The sequence below is a fragment of the Wolffia australiana genome, chromosome 1 (assembly GCF_029677425.1).
Source record: "Wolffia australiana isolate 7733 chromosome 1, ASM2967742v1".
NCBI classification, from domain to species: domain Eukaryota; kingdom Viridiplantae; phylum Streptophyta; class Magnoliopsida; order Alismatales; family Araceae; genus Wolffia; species Wolffia australiana.
In genome coordinates, this window is record NC_135835.1 from 17,038,963 (window position 1) to 17,061,181 (window position 22,219).

The following is a 22,219-nucleotide window of genomic DNA, read 5'->3' on the forward strand; positions in this document are numbered from 1 at the left end:
CTCTCTCTCTCTCTCTCTCTCTCTCTCTCTCTCTCTCTCTCTCTCTCTCTCTCTCTAGAGCTCTAGAGCTCTAGAGCTCTATCTCATTTTATCTCTTTGGGTCATTCTACACACTCTTTTTTTCACTCTCTCCTCACACGCACTCACTCGCTTTGTCTTTTGCACTCTCTCTCTCTTGCACTCTCTTTTGTCTTTCTTGATCGCTCCTTCCGACCTCTCTATGCATGTTTAGTTTATTTCATGACGGAGTTATGTTTGAATGAGATTAATGACGAAAGGATGACAGAATGAGATTAATGACGGAGTTATGACAATGATGAAACATGGATGGATGACCAAATAGACAAAATGCAATGTTGTGTTTGGATGACCAAATGGAAGTCTGTCCATTCATTAGATAGCGAGTAGACATCTGGGATCGGATCATATCAGATTGTCTGAATCTTGATCGAAATATCGGAATGAACAAATGCCGATTCGAACAGATTTGTTCAAATTGTTCGATCAAACAGATCCTTTGTTCGTGTTCGATCGAAAATTTCAAACGAACAATTTGGTTTGTTCTTGTTCGATCGGCCATTTGTTCGAACTTGTTTGAACAAGTTCAAAAAAATTTGAACAAATGGCCAGGGGCTGCCAGCAGCACCAATGACCGTTAATGACTTTCTCTCTGGTAGCTGTTGGTGGTCGATAGCGTCCGTTGGCTGCCGCTGGCCGCCACTGGTGTCCGCGGGCCGCCGCTGGCATTGCTGGTGGTCATTAGCGTGCGGCCACTGACGGACATTGGCTGGCCACTGCTAGCGGTCGCTGGCATCCACTAGCGGTCGCTGGTATCCGTTGGCGGTCGCTGGCATCCGCTGGCAGTCACTAGCTGGCCATCAGTGGCAATCACCGGCATCTGCTGGCCGCCGCTAGCGGCTAACTCGATACTACAGGAGCTGAATTGAACACATAATCCGGATTCGAACAATGTGTTCGAATCCAATCAAATTCGAACATTCAATCTGAACAACCATCTTGTTCGAACAATCTTATCCGAACTCGATGCACATATCGTGTTTGGATCGGATCTGCACTGGACAGATCGGTGTTCGGATTTGATCGTTTGAATGCCCAATCCAATCGAACATTCGAACGATCTGTCCGAATCCCCGATCCCTAATAGATAGTGATATGGAGAAAGAGATAGAGATAGAGAGAGGTAGGGACATATAGAGATAGAGTGATATAGAGAAAGAGAGAGGTAGAGAGAGATAGAGATAGAGAGTGATATAGAGAAAGATATAGAGGTAGATAGAGATATAGAGATAGATATAGATAGAGAGAGGTAGGGAGAGATATAGAGAGATAGAGATAGAGAGTTATATAGAGAAAAAGATAAGAGATAGAGAGAGGTAGAGAGAGAGATAGAGAGAGAGATGGGCATAGAGAGAGAGAAGGTGTGTGTGTGATAGAGGGATAGATAGATAGAGAGATAGATAGATATAGAGAGAGACAGATGATAGATATATAGATAGATCGATAGATATATATAGAGAGAGAGAGACAGATGATAGATAGATAGATATAGAGAGAGATAGATGATAGATATATAGATGGATTGATAGATATATAGAGAGAGAGACAGATGATAGATAGTGAGAGAGGAAGATAGATAGATAGAGAGAGGGAGAGACAAATATATAGATAGAGAGAGAGACAGATAGATAGATTGATTGATTGATATATAGACAGACAGATAGATAGATGGAGAGATAGATAGATCGATAGACATAGGCAGATAGATAGGTAGATATATAGATAGATAGATAGACATATAGATAGACAGATAGATATATAGATATATAGATAGATGGATAGATAGATAGATAGACATACAGACAGACAGACGTACAAATAGATGGATGGATAGATAGATAGACAAACAAACAGACAGACAGACGGACATATAGATAGATAGATAGATAGATAGACAAACAGACAGATAGATAGATTGCTAGACAGATAGATAGAGAGAGAGAAAGAGAGGAAGAGAGACATATACATGGACAGATTAACAGATATATAGAAAGATAGAGAGACAGATATATATATCTGTATATATATCTCTCTCTCTATGTATAGAGTATATATATATAAAGAGAGAGAGTGTGTGTGTGTGTGTGTGTGTGAGAGAGAGAGAGAGAGAGAGTGTGTGTGTGTGTGTGAGAGAGAGAGAGAGAGAGAGAGAGAGAGAGAGAGTGTGAGAAAGAGAGAGAGAGAGAGAGAGAGAGAGAGAGAGTATCCGTCCGGTCGGGCCGGATCGAACCGGCCAGAAATTTCGGTCTGGCATGAAAAACCAGACCGACGTTGTCGCCCGGTCCGACCGGTACTCCCCGCAGCTCCACTACAAGTTAGGGTTTTTCAACTCAATCTCGTTTCTCTTATCGCGTGTGGCACTCCCGCGATCCGTCCTCTGCCGTTGACGACGTGGAGACGATTCCTCGGCGACCGCAAACTTCCCCCATTCTCTCCAAAGTACGGTTCTTCATCTCTGTTCTTCGTTTTTGGGCACCAAATTTGAGTTCTTCGACGGATATCGCGGCGATTTTTGAAACCCATCGCTCTTTTGTCCAAGCAGAGCTCTCCTCTTCTGTAATTCGTTGGTGGGTATCGAGAAAGTTGTGTTCTTTTACGGATTGGAGATGGTCAAGAAGAAGGAAAGGGGCTCCAAGGTTTCCGGGAAGCCTAAGCACTCCCTAGACGTCAATCGCAGCAACAGCAAAGGGTCAGGAAATGGAGAGGCGCGGTCCGCGGCGACTGTTCGACGCCTCAAAATGTACAATATCAGGCCAAAACGCGATCGCAAGGGGAAGATTTTGAAACATGATCTCCAGTCGAAGGAGCTCCCTTCGACCCGGATAGAGCCTGACCGTCGCTGGTTTGGTACGATGAGCAAAATCTCGAGCTGCTTGCTGATTTTTGCTCGTGTTCCTGCTATCTTATTTATTATTTTTGTCGTTTCATTCACCCAGGAAATACGAGAGTTGTGAATCAGAAGGAGCTTGAGTTCTTCAGGGAGGAGCTTCAGACTCGACTCTCTAGTAACTACAATGTTATCTTGAAGGAGAGGAAACTACCGTTGTCGCTTTTAAACGATCATCAGAAGGTATTTATCTTCTTCAATTCTCTTTACTTCCTCCCTGTTATGTTGATTTCATCGATTTTGAATTTGAATTTTCTTTAAATCCTTGAATTGAGGGCTAATCTTGAAGATGAGATTTTTAATTTTACTACCAGAACGAAAAACATTGTAAAAATTACAATTTTCCGCGAGCTCTAGTTCAGTGTTGTGCGATACATAGTCTCTGGAGTATGTGAAATTAACTCCTTCATTTCCCTTCTGTATTTACCTTTTCATGTACAGCAAGCCAGAGCTCATCTTCTGGATACAGAGCCATTTCGAGATGCATTTGGTCCGAAGAGTAAACGAAAACGCCCAAGGCTTTTGGCGACAGACTACGAGTCTCTTATCAAGAAGGCCGATGGTTCCCAAGGTATACATGACGATTACTCTATTTTTCAATTATTTCTTCTCTTAATTATTCGTTTCTTTTTTCGCATTTTCGTATCAAAATTCTAAGAAAATGGCTTATCTGAACTTTCACTAGATACATATGAAGAAAAAGTTGCTGAGAAATCTGGTGATGCAAATGAGGAAGACGGACTTAGAGACCTGGTCCGCCATTCAATGTTTGACAAGGGCCAGAGTAAGCGTATCTGGGGTGAACTCTACAAAGTCATCGACTCCTCAGATGTTATTATTCAGGTACTCTTAATGTATTTTAATTATTTATTTTCAATGGTCACACGTATGTCAGAGAATTTCGTTGGTTAAGAAGGAAAATTGTAATGATTAATATATTGAAATGGTTTAGGTCCTGGATGCGAGAGATCCCCAGGGCACTCGCTGCTTTCATTTGGAGAAACATTTAAAAGAGCACTGCAGGCACAAGCACATGGTTTTTTTGTTGAATAAGGTACTCTTAAAGTCTTTTTTTTTTAATTTATTTTTTGAGGATATCATAGATGAGTTACTCAATTTATCTTCACCTATCCTGATAAAATTAGTGGTTTGTCCCAGTGTGATTTGGTTCCTGCGTGGGTTACAAAGGGATGGTTGCGTACACTCTCGAAGGAGTTCCCTACGTTGGCATTCCACGCTAGCATCAATAAATCGTTCGGAAAGGTGAAAAAATATCTCCTTCTTTCTTCTAAATTATTAATAAATCTAATGCTAGGCACCCAAGCGAAGATCAACGTCATTGTCCCTCATTCTTTGACGATATGGCCAACGAATTTAGGATGGCTGACAATTGACAAGGTTACCATAGATAGTTGACCAGGACGAGAATGACAGACAGTTGATGCCATCCATCAACATCAGCCGCTAACTTAGTAAAATTCTAGATTCGTAATCCTCAACCCCATCAATTATAATTATTGATGTCAACCGGCCTAGTTGGCAATGGCGGCAGTGACGATGACTGTTATATTAAGTATGGATGGTTGATGACGAAGGCGATGTGCGCCCCCGTTGATGTTGACAACATCATCGGCGAATTGCCATCTAAAGTCAATGTGTTGCTTAAGCATGGCCATGGCCGACTACCATCCATTGTTGAAATTCTCAGTCCTTATCATCATCGTCAATTGGCCTGGTTAATTTTGACATTGACCGTTGAAATCTTGATCTTATCAGCGAACCATCAATTAATGTCAACATCATTGCGACACATCAATCTGTTGCCAGCAATTCCCTACATAATTTTTTTTGAACTCTGCTTTGTTGTAATTATTACAGGGTTCTCTACTCTCAGTTCTTAGACAGTTTGCGCGGTTGAAGAATGATAAGCAAGCCATATCTGTGGGGTTTGTGGGGTATCCTAACGTGGGGAAATCTTCAGTAATCAACACTTTGCGTACCAAGAGTGTGAGTTTCTCTGTAGCATGAGTTTGATTTTTTTTTTTTTGAATCGTTTGTTCTTAATGTTCAGCAATTTATTACTTAATGCCAGGTCTGCAAGGTCGCCCCCATTCCAGGAGAGACTAAGGTGTGGCAATACATTACACTTACTAAACGGATATTTTTGATAGATTGCCCCGGAGTGGTCTATCAGAACAGTGATTCTGCGACTGATATCGTTCTCAAGGGAGTTGTAAGTGCTCTCAGAAATATTTGATTTTAAAGTTTTCCTTTTTATTGTTCTTGTGGCAATCATTGTTCAAATAATATAGAAAAGTGAGTTGATTTTTAATTGTTTCGTTCAGGTACGCGTCACCAACTTGGATGATGCTGCCGAGCATATAGGGGAAGTCTTGAGACGCGTGAAAAAAGAGCACCTGCAGAGGGCGTACAAGATACAGGAATGGTTAGTCCCTATTGACGTCAAATCATCAGAAAATACTGTTCGTGAATTAACACTCATTCCCACGGGGGGGGGGGGGTTGTTTTTGTTAATTATCAGAAAACACTATTTTTAGGTTGGAGATCGTAATATTTATTGCGTGAGCTAGGTATTTTTCGTGAGATTATCAGAAAAATTCTGCTTGTGAATTCACGAAATTATCAGAAATTAACTTTTACCGCCTTTGGAAGGGTATTTTTGCAAAATTATCTAAAAATTATTTTTTTAAGCTGAAGACAGACATTTTCTCCCATGGCCTGGGCATTTTTCATGAAATTACCGGAAAATACTGTTTTTAAGCTGAATAAAATTAACATTTATTCTCATGGGCAGGACCGACGATAACGACTTCCTCGTGCAGCTGTGCAAGGCATCTGGGAAACTACTGAAGGTTTAAAGATTTCATCTTTATTCAGATCATTCCATTTCAGTAATTTTTATTCAATAATCACCGTTTTTTGAATTTTTTCCCCAGGGAGGAGAACCAGATCTGACCACGGCAGCCAAGATGGTTCTCCATGATTGGCAGAGGGGCCGGATACCGTTCTTCGTCCCGCCGCCACGTCAGCAAGGTGACGTGGAGCCTGAAAAAGATTCAGAAGAATCCCTCGTGGCAGATGACCCTTCGGTCAACGCCGACCAGACGTCGGCGGCTATGAGAGCCATCGCCGGTATCATCTCTGCCCAGCATGCCATGAACGTCCCAGATAACAAGGGTTTCTTCGGCCATGACATCAGCAGGCAAGAAGATGAAGAGGAGAATTCCGAAATTTAGTAGTGGATAAAACCCACCTGCTCGGTTTTCTGTAAATCTGGAAGAGCAGATTTTTAGCAATTTTTTAGTTGGGTTTTTTGTGTTTTGAAGGTTTTGAATGAGTCGAACAATACTGTTTTTTCTTTGCATAATTATGTTGATTGAAAGACAGAACTCCTGGTTTCAAGAATAAAAGAAATCCATATTGATTGGCATTATTTAGAATTTCGTTTCGTTACGTGACTAACATTCTTCGTGGTTGAAGCCTTGATCCTCCAATGCATTTTTTTGCAATTAGTTGTATTCATTCACATTTCAACTTCTTAAACAGTGTATCTAAATGCTGGGCAAAACCACCTGGTGTAGTTTTCTGGGAATATGAAAGAGCTGATTTCTGCAATGAGTTATTGTGTTGTAAGATTTTAAAGAATTGGGTGTTGTGAAGACAGATTTCACAAAATCATTAAGTACACAAGGCCTAAAGGGCCTTGAGACAATTTTAATTTCATTATTGTATATTGCACACTGTTGGATAAATCACAAAAGTCTCAAACAATCCTTATTTTGAACTTTCTCAAAAAAAAAAATCATCAGAGATGTATGGCACAATCAAATAAGACTGCATTCATAGTTTTCTCTTTCTGAATCAGCCTTAAAAACTTTGATCAATTGGGTTTTCTTTGTCAAAGAGAGAAGGGATTCACCAGGGAATTGGCTGGCCATCCCACGCGAACAACTTGCCACTGTCTGAAGGTTTTGCAGTCTCAATGATGGAGAGAAGCTTCTGAACGGAGTACTGGGCAGTGAAGAGCTTCCCTTCTGGAACACTTCTCTGGAAGGGCTTGGACAGATCGGTGTCGACGGTGCCCGGGTGCAACAAAAGACAGATGATCGGCTCCTTCCTCCGAGCAAACTCCAAAGCGGCGTTCTTCGTCACTGAATCAAGAACACTCAGCCAGTGTAAGTGGTGTTCTTGAGGGTCAACGATTTTGGGTGATCTTCCTTATTTTCTTCAAAAAGATAAGTGAAAGTAGTGCTCTTGGACGAGGATGATTGTTTTCATCGTCGTCCTTCCATTAACGAAATCGACCAAATTCAATAACCAATAAAGATTTTACATTGGTTTAGGGCCGTCTTCGAAGCTCTGTAGGAGTGCCAGCCGCCAAGGCCGTTATCGCCGATGGAGCTGACACGAGCGCTGAGATTTGCGATGACGGAGAACTTCTTCTCGGGATCGGTCTGGCCTCCGAGCTTCAACAGCGGCCACATATACTGCTAGTCAAGAACGAAGAGCGTTGGTCAAACTGTGGTGGGTTTTGATTCAGGGAACTACCATTCATAATTGCAAGTCCTTTCACGGTCTGCTATTCCTGCTTTACTTTATCCTTAAGCATCAGGATTTGTAAAGAACATTGAAAAGCGGAACAATCTGATTGCAGATCGCATCGAGTACATGGATAGATCAAGATAGCTGATCAATCCCATTGGCTTCGATCGTTGACCAAACTCACAGCGGATTGGCCAGATCGAAGGCAGTATCAGATCGGCAATCCGGTCAGTCATTCGGAATGAAACCCACTACTTTGAACGGTTGAACTTGAGTGGAGGGACCTTCGTGACTAGGGTGGGTCCCACGGCGTTGACTTCATAGGCGAGCATCAGTGATGACTTCTCCACCTTGGTCAACGATGTTTCTGCAGAGATAAGGAACTAAAATTGAGGAAATCGATCCGATGAACAAAGTTTTAAAAACTAAGCAATACGGAAAATTGAGGAAATTCTTAGTATTTTTTGTATACATAGGATGAACCAAGCAGAGGTTAGTTGAATGTGTAGGACAAAAATCCTTTTCTTGATCTCCCTGAAGGATGTCATCTTTGGAGAGGAAGAAGATGAATAATTGTAACAGAACTCAGCCCATTACAACCATTGAAACCAAGCCTTCTGTTGGTTGGAAGCAAAGCAATATATATATATCAATTTATCTCAAATGGTGATTATCCATTTCTGATTACCCATCAGTCTGAGGGTGGTAGGAAGATCTGAAATGAAGCGGGATGCTTTGAAGTTCTGCATATTTTATGCCAGAAATGACTGGTGAAAACTTGGTGGCTGACAAAAATGGAATATGCTCATTGTGGAGTTAGATAATGTTCAGTGCGAAGACTAGTGTAATATCTTTGATAGTAAAAGCATGTCTCAGGGATACAGGCTTTAAATCTCTCTCTCTGTATCTCTTTCCCCTCTCCCTCTCTCTCAATCTCTGTCTCTCTCTTCTCACCTCTCTCTCCCCCTCTATTCTCTCCTTCTCATTTCTTCACCACATGCTAGACACGTTGCTTTTATTGTTCGAATAGAAAATAATTCCAAATCCTACTCTATGAATTCCAGCTCAGTACCTGGCTGAAGAACCCCGGGAATGGAGAGCACACCAGATGTGTTGACCAGTAGATTGAGGCATTTATATCTTTCTTTTATGGAGTTTGCCGACTCCTGCCACAATACAATCATTCATGATTGTCGATGCTTACACAAATGAAAAAATACTTCGGACCCAAAAAAGAAAAGATAAAGGAGAGATATCTGTGGCACATGGTAGAAGATAAGTGAATAAATTACGCTCGAATTTGCTTGAAAAATCAACAAAATGAGGCTATACCAGTCAACGTCTGAAAAATAAGTGAGAATGGTCAACAGGCTCTTCCTCTGATGTAATTCGACCGACTAGAAATGTATAACAGTCTCTAAGAGGTGGAAGTTTTTATTCTTTAAACCTCAATATTTCTAGTGATAACTACTTTACAACCGCCTCTCTTCTACCCAGCTTTATCACCCATTTCGTGATATTGATTTCATGAAACCCACTTTAATAAAAGAATGGAGAATACAATCAATAATCATTCCCAGACAATTATCCTATTGATACCAAAAAATAATAGTACTCTGCATTAAGAGGGTGGAGAAATGTCAAAAGGTAAATCCCTTTTGCGTCGTGGAAAAGGGAGAGACTTCACATAAGGAAGAGTAGGCCCATTTCTAAGCAAGAAGTCCACTGAATATTGAAGATCTTGATACACAGGCTTTACCAGATTGCAATAAAACATTTGAGAAGAAATGTATCGAGCAACAAAATATTAAGTCCACCTGTATGGTGTTTTCGTTGGTTACATCCAGGGCCAAGATATCAAGACGATCAAAGTACTTGCTCTTCAGTTCCTGAAGGGCTGTGGCCCTGCTTGGGTCACGACAAGTAGCAATTACTTTACCTTTCTCCTTGTTCTCCAGGAGTTGCCTTACCTAGTTTAAAAAAGGTTCAAGGTTTTGTTATACTGAGAAAGAAATACGTTATGCCAAGAGTTCACAAGTGCAACCGTCAGTTCTTTCATAAAAGCAGACGAAGGAAAGGACATTTTACTTGCACAAAACTTGTTTATCAAAGACAAAAGAAAGGGAGGTCATTCATCAACAACTATCCAGTTTTCCCCCAGCTTTCTATAGGCAATAGGATGACTATGATGTTCCAAAGATCTAAAAAATTCAACGTTCGGAAGCCACAACTCGTACTATTCTAGCGGAACTGATGGTAAATTAACATTCGAATAAACACAGATTGTGGGAATGGAACTCTAGCGACAAATTTCCCAATGATATCCTCCTATGATTTTTGTTGGTGGAGCTATATGTTAACCTTATTAGTCAGTATATTACCTTTATATCCCTGTTCATTCTTTCTTGACCATCGCATTCCCTGACGAAACCAACGACTACAGGATCCCGTCCTGTATAAAACTAGGCCTCTTTGCCCGTCATGCAATGTGAAGTTTTGCTCGTTTTTTCTCCTTCCCTACTGTACTGTATATTGGGATCAAACCTGGAGCAGAATATTCGACCGGGATGAGGGATCAAAGGGACTGTACAGAAATATTTGGAAATGAACTGATTACATTGTTTTCACTCTACTACAGAACAGTTGAAAGCCGTGCGCACCATTTGTAAAAGACCAACATATTGGAAATCAAAAATGTGGAAGATTGCTCACAAATTCAAGGCCAATTCCTCTCGAAGCTCCCTGGATCATAGAAACACGGTCACCATGTTCCAACGCCATTGTGGTAAAAAATTTACCCCTCGGGATTGATCTCATATGTGGAAATACCGTTGCACCAACCCGCAGCATTGTTGATGTTGCTCCCCTCTCCAACAATTTTTTTTAAAAAAACAAAAATCATAAATTATATTACTTAAAAACCATAAATGCAAAATGAGCCCCAAAAAATCGGATTAGAAATGGTACTTTGAAAAATAACGAGACATAAGTCATTTTATGCAAAAAGCATAAGTAGCTTACAAAGAATATGCGCTAGAGATAAATCAAAGAAAAGATATAATCAGAATTTCTTCAAATGTTTTTTTGGAATTATATCCTGATATAGTTGGACGATTAAAAATAAAAAAAAGATAATGACATTCATGATTTGCCGGGTCAAGACCATGAACAACTTAAATACACTAAAATTTCTATTAAAACTGACAGGGACATGGAAATAGACTCTCTCGTGAGTCAATTGAGAACATGCCTAGATACACGATGACCCTTTTCGAAGAAATCATTTACTACCGATTATCGGTAGATTGCTGAAAATTTAACACTCGTTCACTTCATTTTTAAGAAAGAGGAAATGAAAAGAGATAGACAGAGAGAGAGAGGAGAGAGAGAAGACAAGTTAGTAATTTGACAGATGCCTGAGCGCAATCCATCCAGAAACAAGGAAATACGTGTGAAGATGGTAAAGGCTCAAGAACTACTGGATAAATTAGTCTTCATTCCCCATCAAGACAAATGCAACTCCCACGGACGGAAGGAAATTCATATTAAATATCAAATCCTGTCCCCGAAACTGATACGATCTACTGGTCGTATCTCAGGGTACTTTAGTCATTGAGCCCCTAGGGACATTTCTGTCATTTTCTCTTCATATGCATTTCCCTTTTGAGTATGGCAGCCCTCCCTATAAACTAAGCAATATGAAGTATTGCCACATCCCGTGTGATCTTCCCTAAGCCCTGTGCATTCTGCCCAATGATCATTCCGGTGTCTTCTCCCTCCCTTCAGGTCTTCTCCCCAAAAAGAACTTCAGATTGTTGACAGATGGATGGGTATAATACCCTTACAAAATGAAGAATCATTCTTAACTTTTCCCCTCTCAAGAAAATAAGGGGGCTTCTCGGGTACCTTTCTTGGCTTCCTTCTATAAATCGTTACCAGTGTTCTATCATATCTCTACAGAACTGAAGGGGGAAGATGCAACGAGAGATATGAGACAAGGAGACTGTAGTTTGGACTACAGTGTGAAATGAAAAAGAAGAAATCTCTTGCTGACTAGAGAGTGAAATGGGGGAGAGACATTAAATTGACGATTCGGAATTGAAGAAAGAAAAAAGAGTTTCCCGATGAATGTTCTTATGTGACATGAAATAGAGAGTGACAAAGAGATTAAAGAGAAATTGGAGATATGCAGTGGGATTTTGACATGACTAAATTCAGATTTCTAATTATGGACATGAGCGAAGACATTAAATTGCACAGAGAAGTTAAGATGTTGTAATCTGTGCAGAGCTCCATGTCAACTGCTGGTTCAGATGAGAAAAGTACGCTGCCAGGCGTCGGTGTCCCACATCTGACTAGCACAATGAGGTGGGTACTGGACTCTTAGCCACAGACCATAATGCATTGTGGGATGAAATATTTCGAACATATGTACCATTCGCTGGAAACAAATTCATATTTTCTGCAGGAGGAAAGCTATTCTAAAGTGGGGCACAACGGGTTTAGCCCAGGCCTTAAGTGCCTCAAGCAGCTACAGATCAATGTCCAAGGAGAAGCAGCTCAATGAGAGAGACCAGATGGCCTCGAAGAAAATAGGCCTGATAGAGAAAAATATTAAGGAAATAAGCATGATAATTATCGTGCAAGTCTAATGGAATACTGTTTTGCAATTCACACAGATGGGATAGTGTTAAGACCCCAGCCTTAACACATGAGAGGCGCCATAAGGGATAAGCCACATGCATGGGTCATAGTTGACTCGCTTGCCAAGGATTTATAAATAGAAAACCTCCAAAAGGAAAGACTCAAGATACTGGTATTCTCTTTCACTCTGTGTGTCCCCACTAGGATAAATGCGGCGTCCCTTGTGATCTTACTTTCTCAGATCTCTTCCATCAGAACCAATCCAACACTGAAAATTAGTATCTCACTCCTTCCTATCTTGCATACCGCTATAAGGTTGTCTCAAGATTGCCAGGAGTATTCATCAGATTGATTGATTTCTCTCGGGATGATCAGGGTTAGGTGATAACAATTCACGGCCCAAAGCAGAGAGCTCTTACCTATGCAACTGATAATATTTTTTCATGCTTTCAATGGTATTCAGTAGGTCCATAAAGTTGGAATGTATAGAAGATGATCACATGTAAGCTCTTTCAAGCACAGTTGTCAAACCGTTAGGTGGATGTTATAGAAGATGATCACATGTAAGCTCTTTCAAGCACAGTTGTCAAACCGTTAGGGGGATGTTATAGAAGATGATCACATGTAAGCTCTTTCATGCACAGTTGTCAAACCGTTAGGGGGATGTTATAGAAGATGATCACATGTAAGCTCTTTCATGCACAGTTGTCAAACCGTTAGGGGGATGTTATAGAAGATGATCACATGGTGCAGGGGACCAGGATTTGGAAGTATTCAATGCATTAGGTACTATCTACTTTTTAGATGTTCTACTGCCGCCCAACAGCACCTCCAAATTAATTATTGGAGATCAACACTTGTAAGCTCTTGGCTGCAAATGAATAAAACCATGCTCCCTTACTGATTTAGTTTGGTTTATAAGGGGTCTAAAGTCGAGTTGAAAGGACCCCAGCCTGCCAAAATGCTGCACGTTGTCGAGGATGAATATTGATTAAGTTCCTCCATTTTCCGTTTGACGGTTATCACTTTCGACTGTTGTATCACATTCGGGTATGGATCATCCACTTAATGGATGTGCCTACAACTGTATTATATAAGGAGACTGTTGTAACAAATTCTCTCTCTCGTCTGCACTTGATTCCTGCTACTACTAAGCTCGCCTTTGCCAACTGAATCCCATGGTGCTACATTTTCCCACAAAAGTTAATAAATTCTACCTCCTACCATCTCTGAAAATCAGTACACTCATGGAGAGAGATACCTTTGAGTACCAAGCAGAAGAATATATGACTTTCATTGAGAGGGGAGAACTTTCTCTAATGGTTGTTGATGGGCAACTGTATAAAAGAAGCGATTCAAGAGGGTCCCATCCTTCTATTGGATCCATACACTTCCCTAATTTAGAATCTTCAGGTCTTATCAAAGATACCAGTTGGCTTCAAATAACGGAAAGTTCTGTGACTTCCATAGTCCTTGAGACTGGACAGGGTATGTCAACTGCTCAACTCTTTTTGAAGGTAATGACGGCAAAGTTTTTAAATATGTTGCAGAAAGCCGCATCTGTCATCAACTCGAGTTTGACTGCCAATCAACAGCAGGGAATTTACTGCTGCTTCCAGTTTCTCAAAACCTATCGAAAGACCTCACATTGGATTTATAATAAGGTCAATGTAATAATGATCATGGCGGATAGCGTTCCAAAACATGGTCATTTCATAGCCATGAAACGTGATTTTACTGCCAAAGTTATGGCACAGATCTTCACACTGAACATTATCAAACTTAACAAAGATCTAACTTGTGTGAGGCACTTAGTTTTCATCAGTCATATTTGTCACGGAACATTCAAAACCTCAAGGCATCCAGCTGATGGCAAATCGGAAACAGATAATTGCCTAATGAAAACTGATATCCACTGTTCCAATAGTCGTCTTCGGTTGAGCTCTGATACAATTCTTAACGTAATTCCTTCACAAAGAAGACATTTTCAGAGCTCTGATCCAAAGTTTCCATACTACCATGACCTTGATCAAATACTATCTAGAACATGACTCTGCAATATGAAACATCACCCTTGAGAAACATCAGCTTGTTCTAGGATGCCAACCAGGGAAACATCATAACTATGTCATCATCATTGCAAAGCATCAAAACTGTCTACAGACTACCACAGTCTATCCTTTTTTTTCTCATCACCAACTCCAACTCCTTCAAAATCTGGTCAACTTTCCGCATTTCAGCCCATGCTCAATCACCTGCCAGAAACCAGCGCACCTCACCACCAACTTCAATTGTGCTAAGCCCTGGCATCTTCCCCACCACGCCGAGCTCCTTCATCAACCTCCTCACTTCACCCATCTCTCCCCACCTCCCACTTGAGGCTAACACTTCCATCAGCGGCAAGTATGGCCCGGCCCGTTGGACGCCGAGCTCCGCCAGGCCACGCGCCGCCGTCTCCGCTACACCAGCATCCACATGGGCTCGGCAGCTGGCCAACAAAGCCGCCCACGCGTCCCTGCTCTTCGCAGCACGAACCAGCTCCAGCGCCAGGCCCAGCTCCCCCCCTCGGCCCAGCAAGTCAACCATGGCCGCCGTGTGGTCAACCCCCGGGGTCAGCCCATGGACCCCTTCCATCTCCCTGAAGACCTTCTTCCCCTCTGCCAGAAGACCACTGTGGCTGCAAGCCGAGAAAACCGCTGCAAGAGTAGCCGCCGTCGGCCGGGCCGCCTCGCTCCGAAGCATCTCCTCGAAGGTCTGGATCGCCATCAAGCCCAACCCATTTGCTCCATAAGCGCCAATCAAGGCCGTCCACACGGCGGCATCCCTTTCCTCTACCTCGGCGAAGGCGGCGGCGGCCGACTGAGCTCCGCCGCACTTCCCATAGAGGTCCACTAGCGCCCCCGCCACGTGGGGCTGCCGGTGAAAGCCCAGTCGGAAGACGAGGCAGTGGAGACATTGGGCCTGGCAGAGAAGGCCCAATTGAGAGCAGCCTGATAGAAGCTTGGCCATGGTTACGGCGTCGGGCGGCGGCCCCGCCGCCAGCATCCGGCGGAAGACGTTGAAGCATTGGTGTGGCCGGCCGTTGAGGGAGAACCCACCCAGAAGAGCAGACCAGGCGACCACATCCTTGGACTTCATCTCAGAGAAGAGAGCTTCTGCTTCGTCAATGTCGGAACACTTCATGTAAGCATCAACAATGGCGGTTCTGGCAGTGGAATTCGACTCAAGCCCTCGCCGGAGAGCTTGCCCATGGAGAGTTCTCGCCGCCGTGGAGTCGGCGGAGGCGGCGGCGGCCTGGAGGGCGACGACGACGGTGGCCCGGTTGATGGGCACCCCAGAAGCGGCCATCTTTATATAAAGGAGGAGCGTTTCCGAGGTCCTGCCACTGTTAGCAAAGAACCCAAGAACACAAGTCCAGGTGACGACATCCCCAGCGGCGGCGATCGCGCCGAAGATCTTCCCCACATACCCTTCGTTTCCCATCTTGCAGTACATGTTGAGAAGGGAATTGGCCAAGGGGAGATCGGAGAGGAAGAAGCCATGGCGGAGGGCGAACCCGTGGGCGGATTTCCCCCAAAGGGAAGCTCTGATTTGGGTCACGGCCGAGACTACGACGGTGAGGGTGACCGCATTAGGGCTCGGGCTAGGGTTAGGGTTCCGGATCGTGGTGGAGAAGAGCGTGAGGGCTTCGAGAGGCAGGGATTTTCTCTGGTAAGCGGTGATCATGGCCGTCCAGAGAGCGGTGTCAGGGTTGGGGAAGGAGGAGAAGAGGGCGGCGGCGGCGGAGATGTCTCCGGCGGCGGAGTAGAAGCCGAGGACGGCAGCGCCGATGAAGGGGTCGGCGGCGAGAGGGCTTCTGAGAATGTGGCCATGGACGGATTTTCCCCTTCTGAGGTTTCCGGCCATGGCGCATGCTTTGAGGATGGCGGGTATTCGAAATTGCAGGGCTTTCGCCATGGATCGACATTCATGGATTACATCGACGAAGGAAATTTGGAGAAGGGAAGATCGAAGGAGAGAGTTCTTACCAGAGCGCCCGGCTTCCTGTCCTGGAGAATGAGATGTGATTTGAAATGGAGCGGGCGGGTTTATATAGAGGGGGAGAGGGGGTACGTGGCGGCTGGAGAGCGTTTTATTAGGGGACGGCATGTTCGGGACGGGACGGGACGGATGACGATTCATGACGGACGTTGGAAAAAATCCGTCGCACACGTCACGTGTCCCCCGTTGCGGCATCCCGTCATGTCCCCGTCACCGAACAGCGTCATTGTCACGTGTGACGCGAAGAATAACCAGAAGGAAGATCACTACCCCCGCCTCCTCTCGCTCATACCACGGTCCTCTCTCCCCAACTCCTGTCGCCCAAATCTGTCATGGCCGTCATCTGTGACGGCCGTCCCGTCACGTCCCCGTCACGACCAATCCGTCACTGTCACCGTCGCCGTCACCATCACGGCCCCCTAACTTGATCACCGTCACTGTCACGTCATCCGTCACTGTGCCGTCAGCGTGACGTGTGACGTGACGAATGACGGATGCAGAATCATAGTTTATAGTTGTATAGATTGTGATGATGAACCTTTGTTCTGGGTAATGGAAATCTTTTTCTTCTTAATTATTGGATTTAGGAGTTCTTGTGTAGCCTAAGTCAGACAATAAAACATTTTTTAAATAATTTTGGTCATAACTTTATGGATCTGATTTTACTTTCCATATTGTTAGGAATTAATGATTGGTTCGGTATACGATGATTTTGTATGGCACATAATGGTCTTGTTTACACTTTTCCAGTTTCTTATGTAGTAATCATACCACTGGTTAAACAGTAACCTGAGATTATTACTTTTGCTATAATATTTATTAGTTATTTTTAATATAACATTGATAGTCAATCCTTCTGTGATATACAATTTTCAAATATTTGATTTTCCATTATTTGAATCATGTCTCTCCATCCGTGTTAGTGATTTATCATTTGATTGATGAATGACACTGAAGAATTTGCTGTATCTCCTTAAGTCAATCCAATTTGAATATTGTTTATACTTCAACCTTTTTAGTTTAATTACGTGTAATCCATTACAACCGCATGAATTTACATGTGACATGGTTTCAATTGCAGAAGGGGGGTGAAACTACTTTAGAAGTGAACAATGTTCTGCGATGCCTGACTTTGGATTGCAAAGTAAATTCATCGGAAGATGAACAAATGGATCATTAAAGGTAACAACTGCATGAATTCAGAAGAGACTTTAATGGCATCCAACATCGTTAAAATCTCCCTCTTATGTCTTCTTAGACATCCTCAGGGCTTGCATTTCTAGAAATTTATGTACCAATATATGTAGATGTTAGGAAACATTAAATCAAAATTTTAAGGATAATTTTAAATAACCATCAAGTTGTATGAATGTGTTGCTTTACATGTGAATGAGGACCATGCTTCGTGCACCTCAAGGATTTATTTAATCTAATTCCACCGCGATGATATCAGCTCTAACTTTAATGTTAGTTTGAAGCAAACATGTTCTATTGAAAATGATTTTGAGGAGAGAGAGAAATTGGACAGGGGGTTGGATTGAACATTTGTAAATATATTTGATTAATTATCGTGTAAACATGGTACCAAGGATTGCAAACATCTGACTAACGTTTGTAATTTGTATTCCATGCATCAATTTCAAGAAATGAACAATTTTTTGCCTACGCAAGTGATTTAGTAAATAGGTTTTTCAGATATTGCAAAAAAAATTTACAACTTTGAATGGGTCAGTAAATCAGGTATTGCTAAACAGGGAAACAAATAAATAAAACATCATACCAAATTTCAGCCTAATAAATCATGTGTCCACATAACCAGTTATATTTTAGATGTCATTCATAACATAAATATCTTATCATTCTCCCTTCATTCAGAAATGCCATATAAATCTACAATGACCTCATAAAATTAAATTAAAGTTTCGACGACTAGATATCATGAATATCTTGACTCTTTAAAACTATTTACTCGCTCTCCATAAACCATTTGGTAAAAAATGACTCTGATTCATAAACACAATGATACTTCTCCAAAGCGAACCTCTACATTATAAATGAATGGATGCAATAAGTCATACATGACATACCTTATGAATTAACCATGGCATTGCTTCCAAGCCATCGAGTGACCCGTATACTGCACGTCTTCAAAACAATCAAGTGAGATTTCTTCCCAAACCCAAAAATTCAAGGCTTTTGATTAGTCGAGGGAGGTGGTCGGCAACAGCCGCAGCCAAGCGGCGATCTCATCTCTGCGGTTGAGCTTCCTGACCCCGCCGTAGAAACCCGCCACCTCGTTCCCTTCTTCTTGGCTGCCCTCCCGCCTCAGAATTGCTCTTCTCCACCGTGACCCCGCGCTGTACTGCTTAAACTCCAGCACCACCTCCCCTGCCCATAAAAAAAATTTATAATAAAAATCTCATCTACTAATCCAGCTAAGCACTATGCTTTAATATATTCCCTCTCTAATGACGATGACAATGATGATGATGAAGTCAGCATTATCATTGGTCTAGAGGAGGTAGGGATGGGCCCATCATTGGAATATATGCCCTTTGCCCAGCCTAGATTCACTTGACCCACCCAGCAGGGCTTCGGGCTCAAATGTTTGAAGAAAAATAATAAGAAATAAATATCTAAATAATGTAGATGAGTGGCAGCTATTTAAAATCACTAAGTTAGGGTCAAGTCTGCAAGCCCCAATGCCATATAAAAAAAATAATAATTGGCATTAAACTTAGTAAAACTAAGGTGTTGGGGGGACTACTGCTCACATGCATTCTACACACGGCTCCATGGGTTTGAGGTTGACTGATAACATCAACCATCGGTGATACACCGTTCACCATCCATTCAACATTTGGGAATGTCATCGTCAATGAGGGTTGATAATGTTAACATTGACACGATGGTTGATCAGAGCAGAACTCTACTGCCATGGTGATGACGAGAGGACAATGAACAGTCATCATCATCTCTGTCATTTGTCCTCCGCAGTAGGATGATGAAATTGCCATCGGCGCTCGTCATCGTCTCTTTGTTAACATTGCTATGATGAGGAGAGACGGCAACAAAATCATCATTGTCATTCATGTCGACTAATGATGATGATAACATTAGGATGCTGTAGTCGAGCACTAACCACTTGTTCCACAATGACAATGGAGCTCGTCGCCACTGCACGGAGCAAGATGCCCCACAACGCCGTACCACCAGCCTGCCATGGCAGCGGAGGAAGAAGAAGAAGAAGAAGAAGAAGAAGAAGATATATCAATTCATGGCGAATTTCAAGCTTAGAGTGCTGAGCTGAGCTCTCACCGTAGGGGAATTCCTTGTTCCTCCTCCACTGAACTTCTACATGGTCCCCCGGACGAAGATTGGCGAGCGAATTGGACGAATAGAGATCATAAGCTGAGGCAGAAACAGGCGGAGCTCGCAGCCTTTCCCACGTCACGTCCTCCTCGATCGCTGCCGCGCGCCGGCCGTGCGGCGGGTACCTCGCCATGAAGGTGTCGGTGACAGAGTCGTAGCTGACCTCTGCGTCGTAACATGACAGCATGAACCCCGGATGTCCATTCTGTGATTGGTCAATGACTTTGTCAAGGTCAACATCAATGTCAATGTCAACCACTCAGGGTTATCACGGGTCAAGGTGACAAGTATGATTTACGCGTGCCTCTATTTATTGGGGTCATCCAGTGGACTTAGACGCTGACATTGTCTTTAATCGCCTACCTCATGATCAACCGCCATGACAAGGGCAAAAATTAGTTAAATTAGTCATTGTTCAATGTCATTGACAATCATTGAAGTTGGCACTGGACATGCCAAACCTCAGCCCTGGAGACCATAACTATCAATGTCAGTGTATAGGTTGTTGACATTGACATTAATATCGATCTCAGCATCAACATCAACATCCACATCAGACATTGACATAGACATCGACATGGACAGTGACATAGACTATGATGGTGGCATTGACATCGACATTGTCACTGACAGTGACATTTACATTGCCATTGACATGGATTATGATGGTGACATTGACATGGACATTAAAACTGAGAATGACATTTACATTGCCATTGACATAGATTATGATGGCTACTTTGACATCGACATTAACACTAACAATGACATCTACATTGCCATTGACATACATTATGATGATGGTTTTGGCATCAACATTAACACTGACAATGATATTTACATTGCCATTGACATAGATTATGATGGTGACATTGACATTGATATGATCACGGCAGACACCCAAACAACAGTAGAGATAGTGCTGCTAGAAGCCAACCGTAGCGTCAAAGTCAACATCTTACCATACCATGAAGAACTTTAACATTCAGTTTCACAAAAAAATTAAATCTGAAATCGTCAAAAAGATAGCCGATGAAGATGTCGTGATCATCGACAAAACGCGAATCAATCGTCAACGCACCTCCCGATTGAAGATTTGAGCAGGGAAGCAGAGTCTGCCGGTCTCGATCGATCGGTAGAACGCCATGATCGAGTTCTTCTGATCAGGGATGAATTCCAGCAATCTTCCCCATTTCTCCTCCAAATGCCTGCTCCACAGACGATCAATTCCGCATCTGTGGCGGAAGGAGCGGCAGACGGCGGCCATGGCGCAGAGCCCAGAGGGGGGAAGCTTCCCAAGAACGATCTCCAAGGCCAGATCCGGCAAATCCAAGATCGAAATCCCAGCCGTTGGATCCGCCTTCGCCGCCAAGATCAAGGTTTTCCGCCGGCGGCGGAGCAAGCCGAGGAGCGCACTGGACGGAGGTAGGGAGAGCAACCTCGCCTCGCCGGCCCAGGGAGGGAGGGGCGGCAAGAACAGAGACTTGGACAGGAAGAAAACGAAGGAGAAGCATGATAACAAGAACAGCAACATCGGATCTAACGGAGGCAATGATCAGCAACGACGATTGTCAATAAGCAATCCTTCTCAATAAGAATCAAGAGCAAAAAATGGGAAGAATCGATGAGAAATCCAGAAATAGAGAAGAGAAAGAGAGAAGATTCGGCGTTTGTTGATGAATCAGATCTAATCCTGTTCTCAGATAGGTCTGTAGATGTCGTGCAGTCGAAAATCCGGCATCGACCGCGATTGTCAATGAACAATCCTTCTCAATAAGAATCAACAACAAAGAAGGAAGAATCGATGAGAAATCCAGATATCGAGAAGAGAAAGAGAGAAGTTTCGCCGTTGATGATGAATCAGATCTAATCCTGTTCTCAGATAGGCCGGTAGATGTCGTGCAGTCGAAAATCCGGCATCGACCGCGATTGTCAAAGATCAATCCTTCTCAACAAGAATCAACAGCAACAAAAAGGATGAATCGATAAGAAATCCAAAAATCGAGAAGAGAAAGAGAGAGGATTCGGCGTTGATGATTAACGGCGGATCTCGTGCAGTCGAAGATCCGCCATGAACGGGTCCTCTACTGCGAATTCATAATCCTCAGTACTCCCGCCATTACTGTTGTTGAGGTGCACGTTTTGACACGTGTCTTCCTGTTATTGGCTGAACACGTTGAAGACTCTCCTCGGTAACCGCGCCACCAGCTTTCGGCGGAATGAAATAATGCATCATAGCAGAGGGGTATATTGGTCATTTCGCAAATGCCCATTTTCCCCCATAATTATTTTATATATATTGAGATTTGAGTTTATTGTTTGCCTGTCCACTATCAGATATGAGAATTGATATTGGATGTCCTGATGAAATTGAGACTATTTCGAACGGATATCGAAAATTTACCCGACACCTGATATTAGAATCATATATCTCAAATTATCAGAACTTTTATCTCATATAGAAAAAAAATGTAATTCTTTAATGTAAATTGTGTTATAAGTAGTGTCTTGTAACCTGTGGTTGTAGTTCAGATCTTCCAAGACATGGACAAAGGAAGGGATGCGACAAAGATCGTTTGATGCAGGACAACTAAGGGAGATGGTAATGGCGATGACGGGTGGAAGATGCAGGAC

At 42.8% G+C, this 22,219-nt stretch overlaps 3 protein-coding genes across 4 annotated transcripts; 1 reads left to right on the forward strand and 2 right to left on the reverse strand.

Moving 5' to 3' along the window:
* The first annotated feature begins 2,365 nt into the window (after positions 1 to 2,365).
* ATNUG2 (GTP-binding family protein) lies at positions 2,366 to 6,416 on the forward strand. Its single transcript, XM_078582287.1, has 12 exons — positions 2,366 to 2,517; positions 2,621 to 2,925; positions 3,015 to 3,148; positions 3,407 to 3,536; positions 3,651 to 3,808; positions 3,918 to 4,019; positions 4,124 to 4,228; positions 4,844 to 4,972; positions 5,058 to 5,198; positions 5,311 to 5,411; positions 5,781 to 5,838; positions 5,923 to 6,416. Exons 2-12 carry the CDS (start codon positions 2,685 to 2,687, stop codon positions 6,220 to 6,222), a joined length of 1,599 nt encoding a protein of 532 aa, XP_078438413.1. The 5' UTR covers positions 2,366 to 2,517; positions 2,621 to 2,684; the 3' UTR covers positions 6,223 to 6,416.
* A 331-nt stretch (positions 6,417 to 6,747) lies between these two features.
* On the reverse strand, positions 6,748 to 16,251 carry LOC144708850 (NAD(P)-binding Rossmann-fold superfamily protein). Of its 2 annotated transcripts, none has more exons than XM_078582298.1 (7): positions 16,201 to 16,251; positions 10,241 to 10,396; positions 9,346 to 9,498; positions 8,601 to 8,694; positions 7,813 to 7,895; positions 7,320 to 7,473; positions 6,748 to 7,137 (listed from the first exon to the last, which is right to left on the reverse strand). In XM_078582298.1, the coding sequence occupies exons 2-7, from the start codon at positions 10,376 to 10,378 to the stop codon at positions 6,902 to 6,904; spliced, it is 858 nt and encodes a 285-aa protein (XP_078438424.1). In that variant the 5' UTR covers positions 10,379 to 10,396; positions 16,201 to 16,251; the 3' UTR covers positions 6,748 to 6,901. The 2 variants fall into 2 exon arrangements, with proteins under 2 accessions (XP_078438424.1, XP_078438431.1); XM_078582305.1 differs by having other exon boundaries at positions 10,241 to 10,287; positions 15,963 to 16,241.
* Positions 16,252 to 18,186: 1,935 nt separating this feature from the next.
* Positions 18,187 to 21,758, reverse strand: LOC144708865 (F-box protein At2g32560-like). Its single transcript, XM_078582316.1, has 4 exons — positions 20,667 to 21,758; positions 19,532 to 19,790; positions 19,356 to 19,430; positions 18,187 to 18,601 (listed from the first exon to the last, which is right to left on the reverse strand). The coding sequence occupies exons 1-4, from the start codon at positions 21,117 to 21,119 to the stop codon at positions 18,414 to 18,416; spliced, it is 975 nt and encodes a 324-aa protein (XP_078438442.1). The 5' UTR covers positions 21,120 to 21,758; the 3' UTR covers positions 18,187 to 18,413.
* Positions 21,759 to 22,219: the final 461 nt, after the last annotated feature.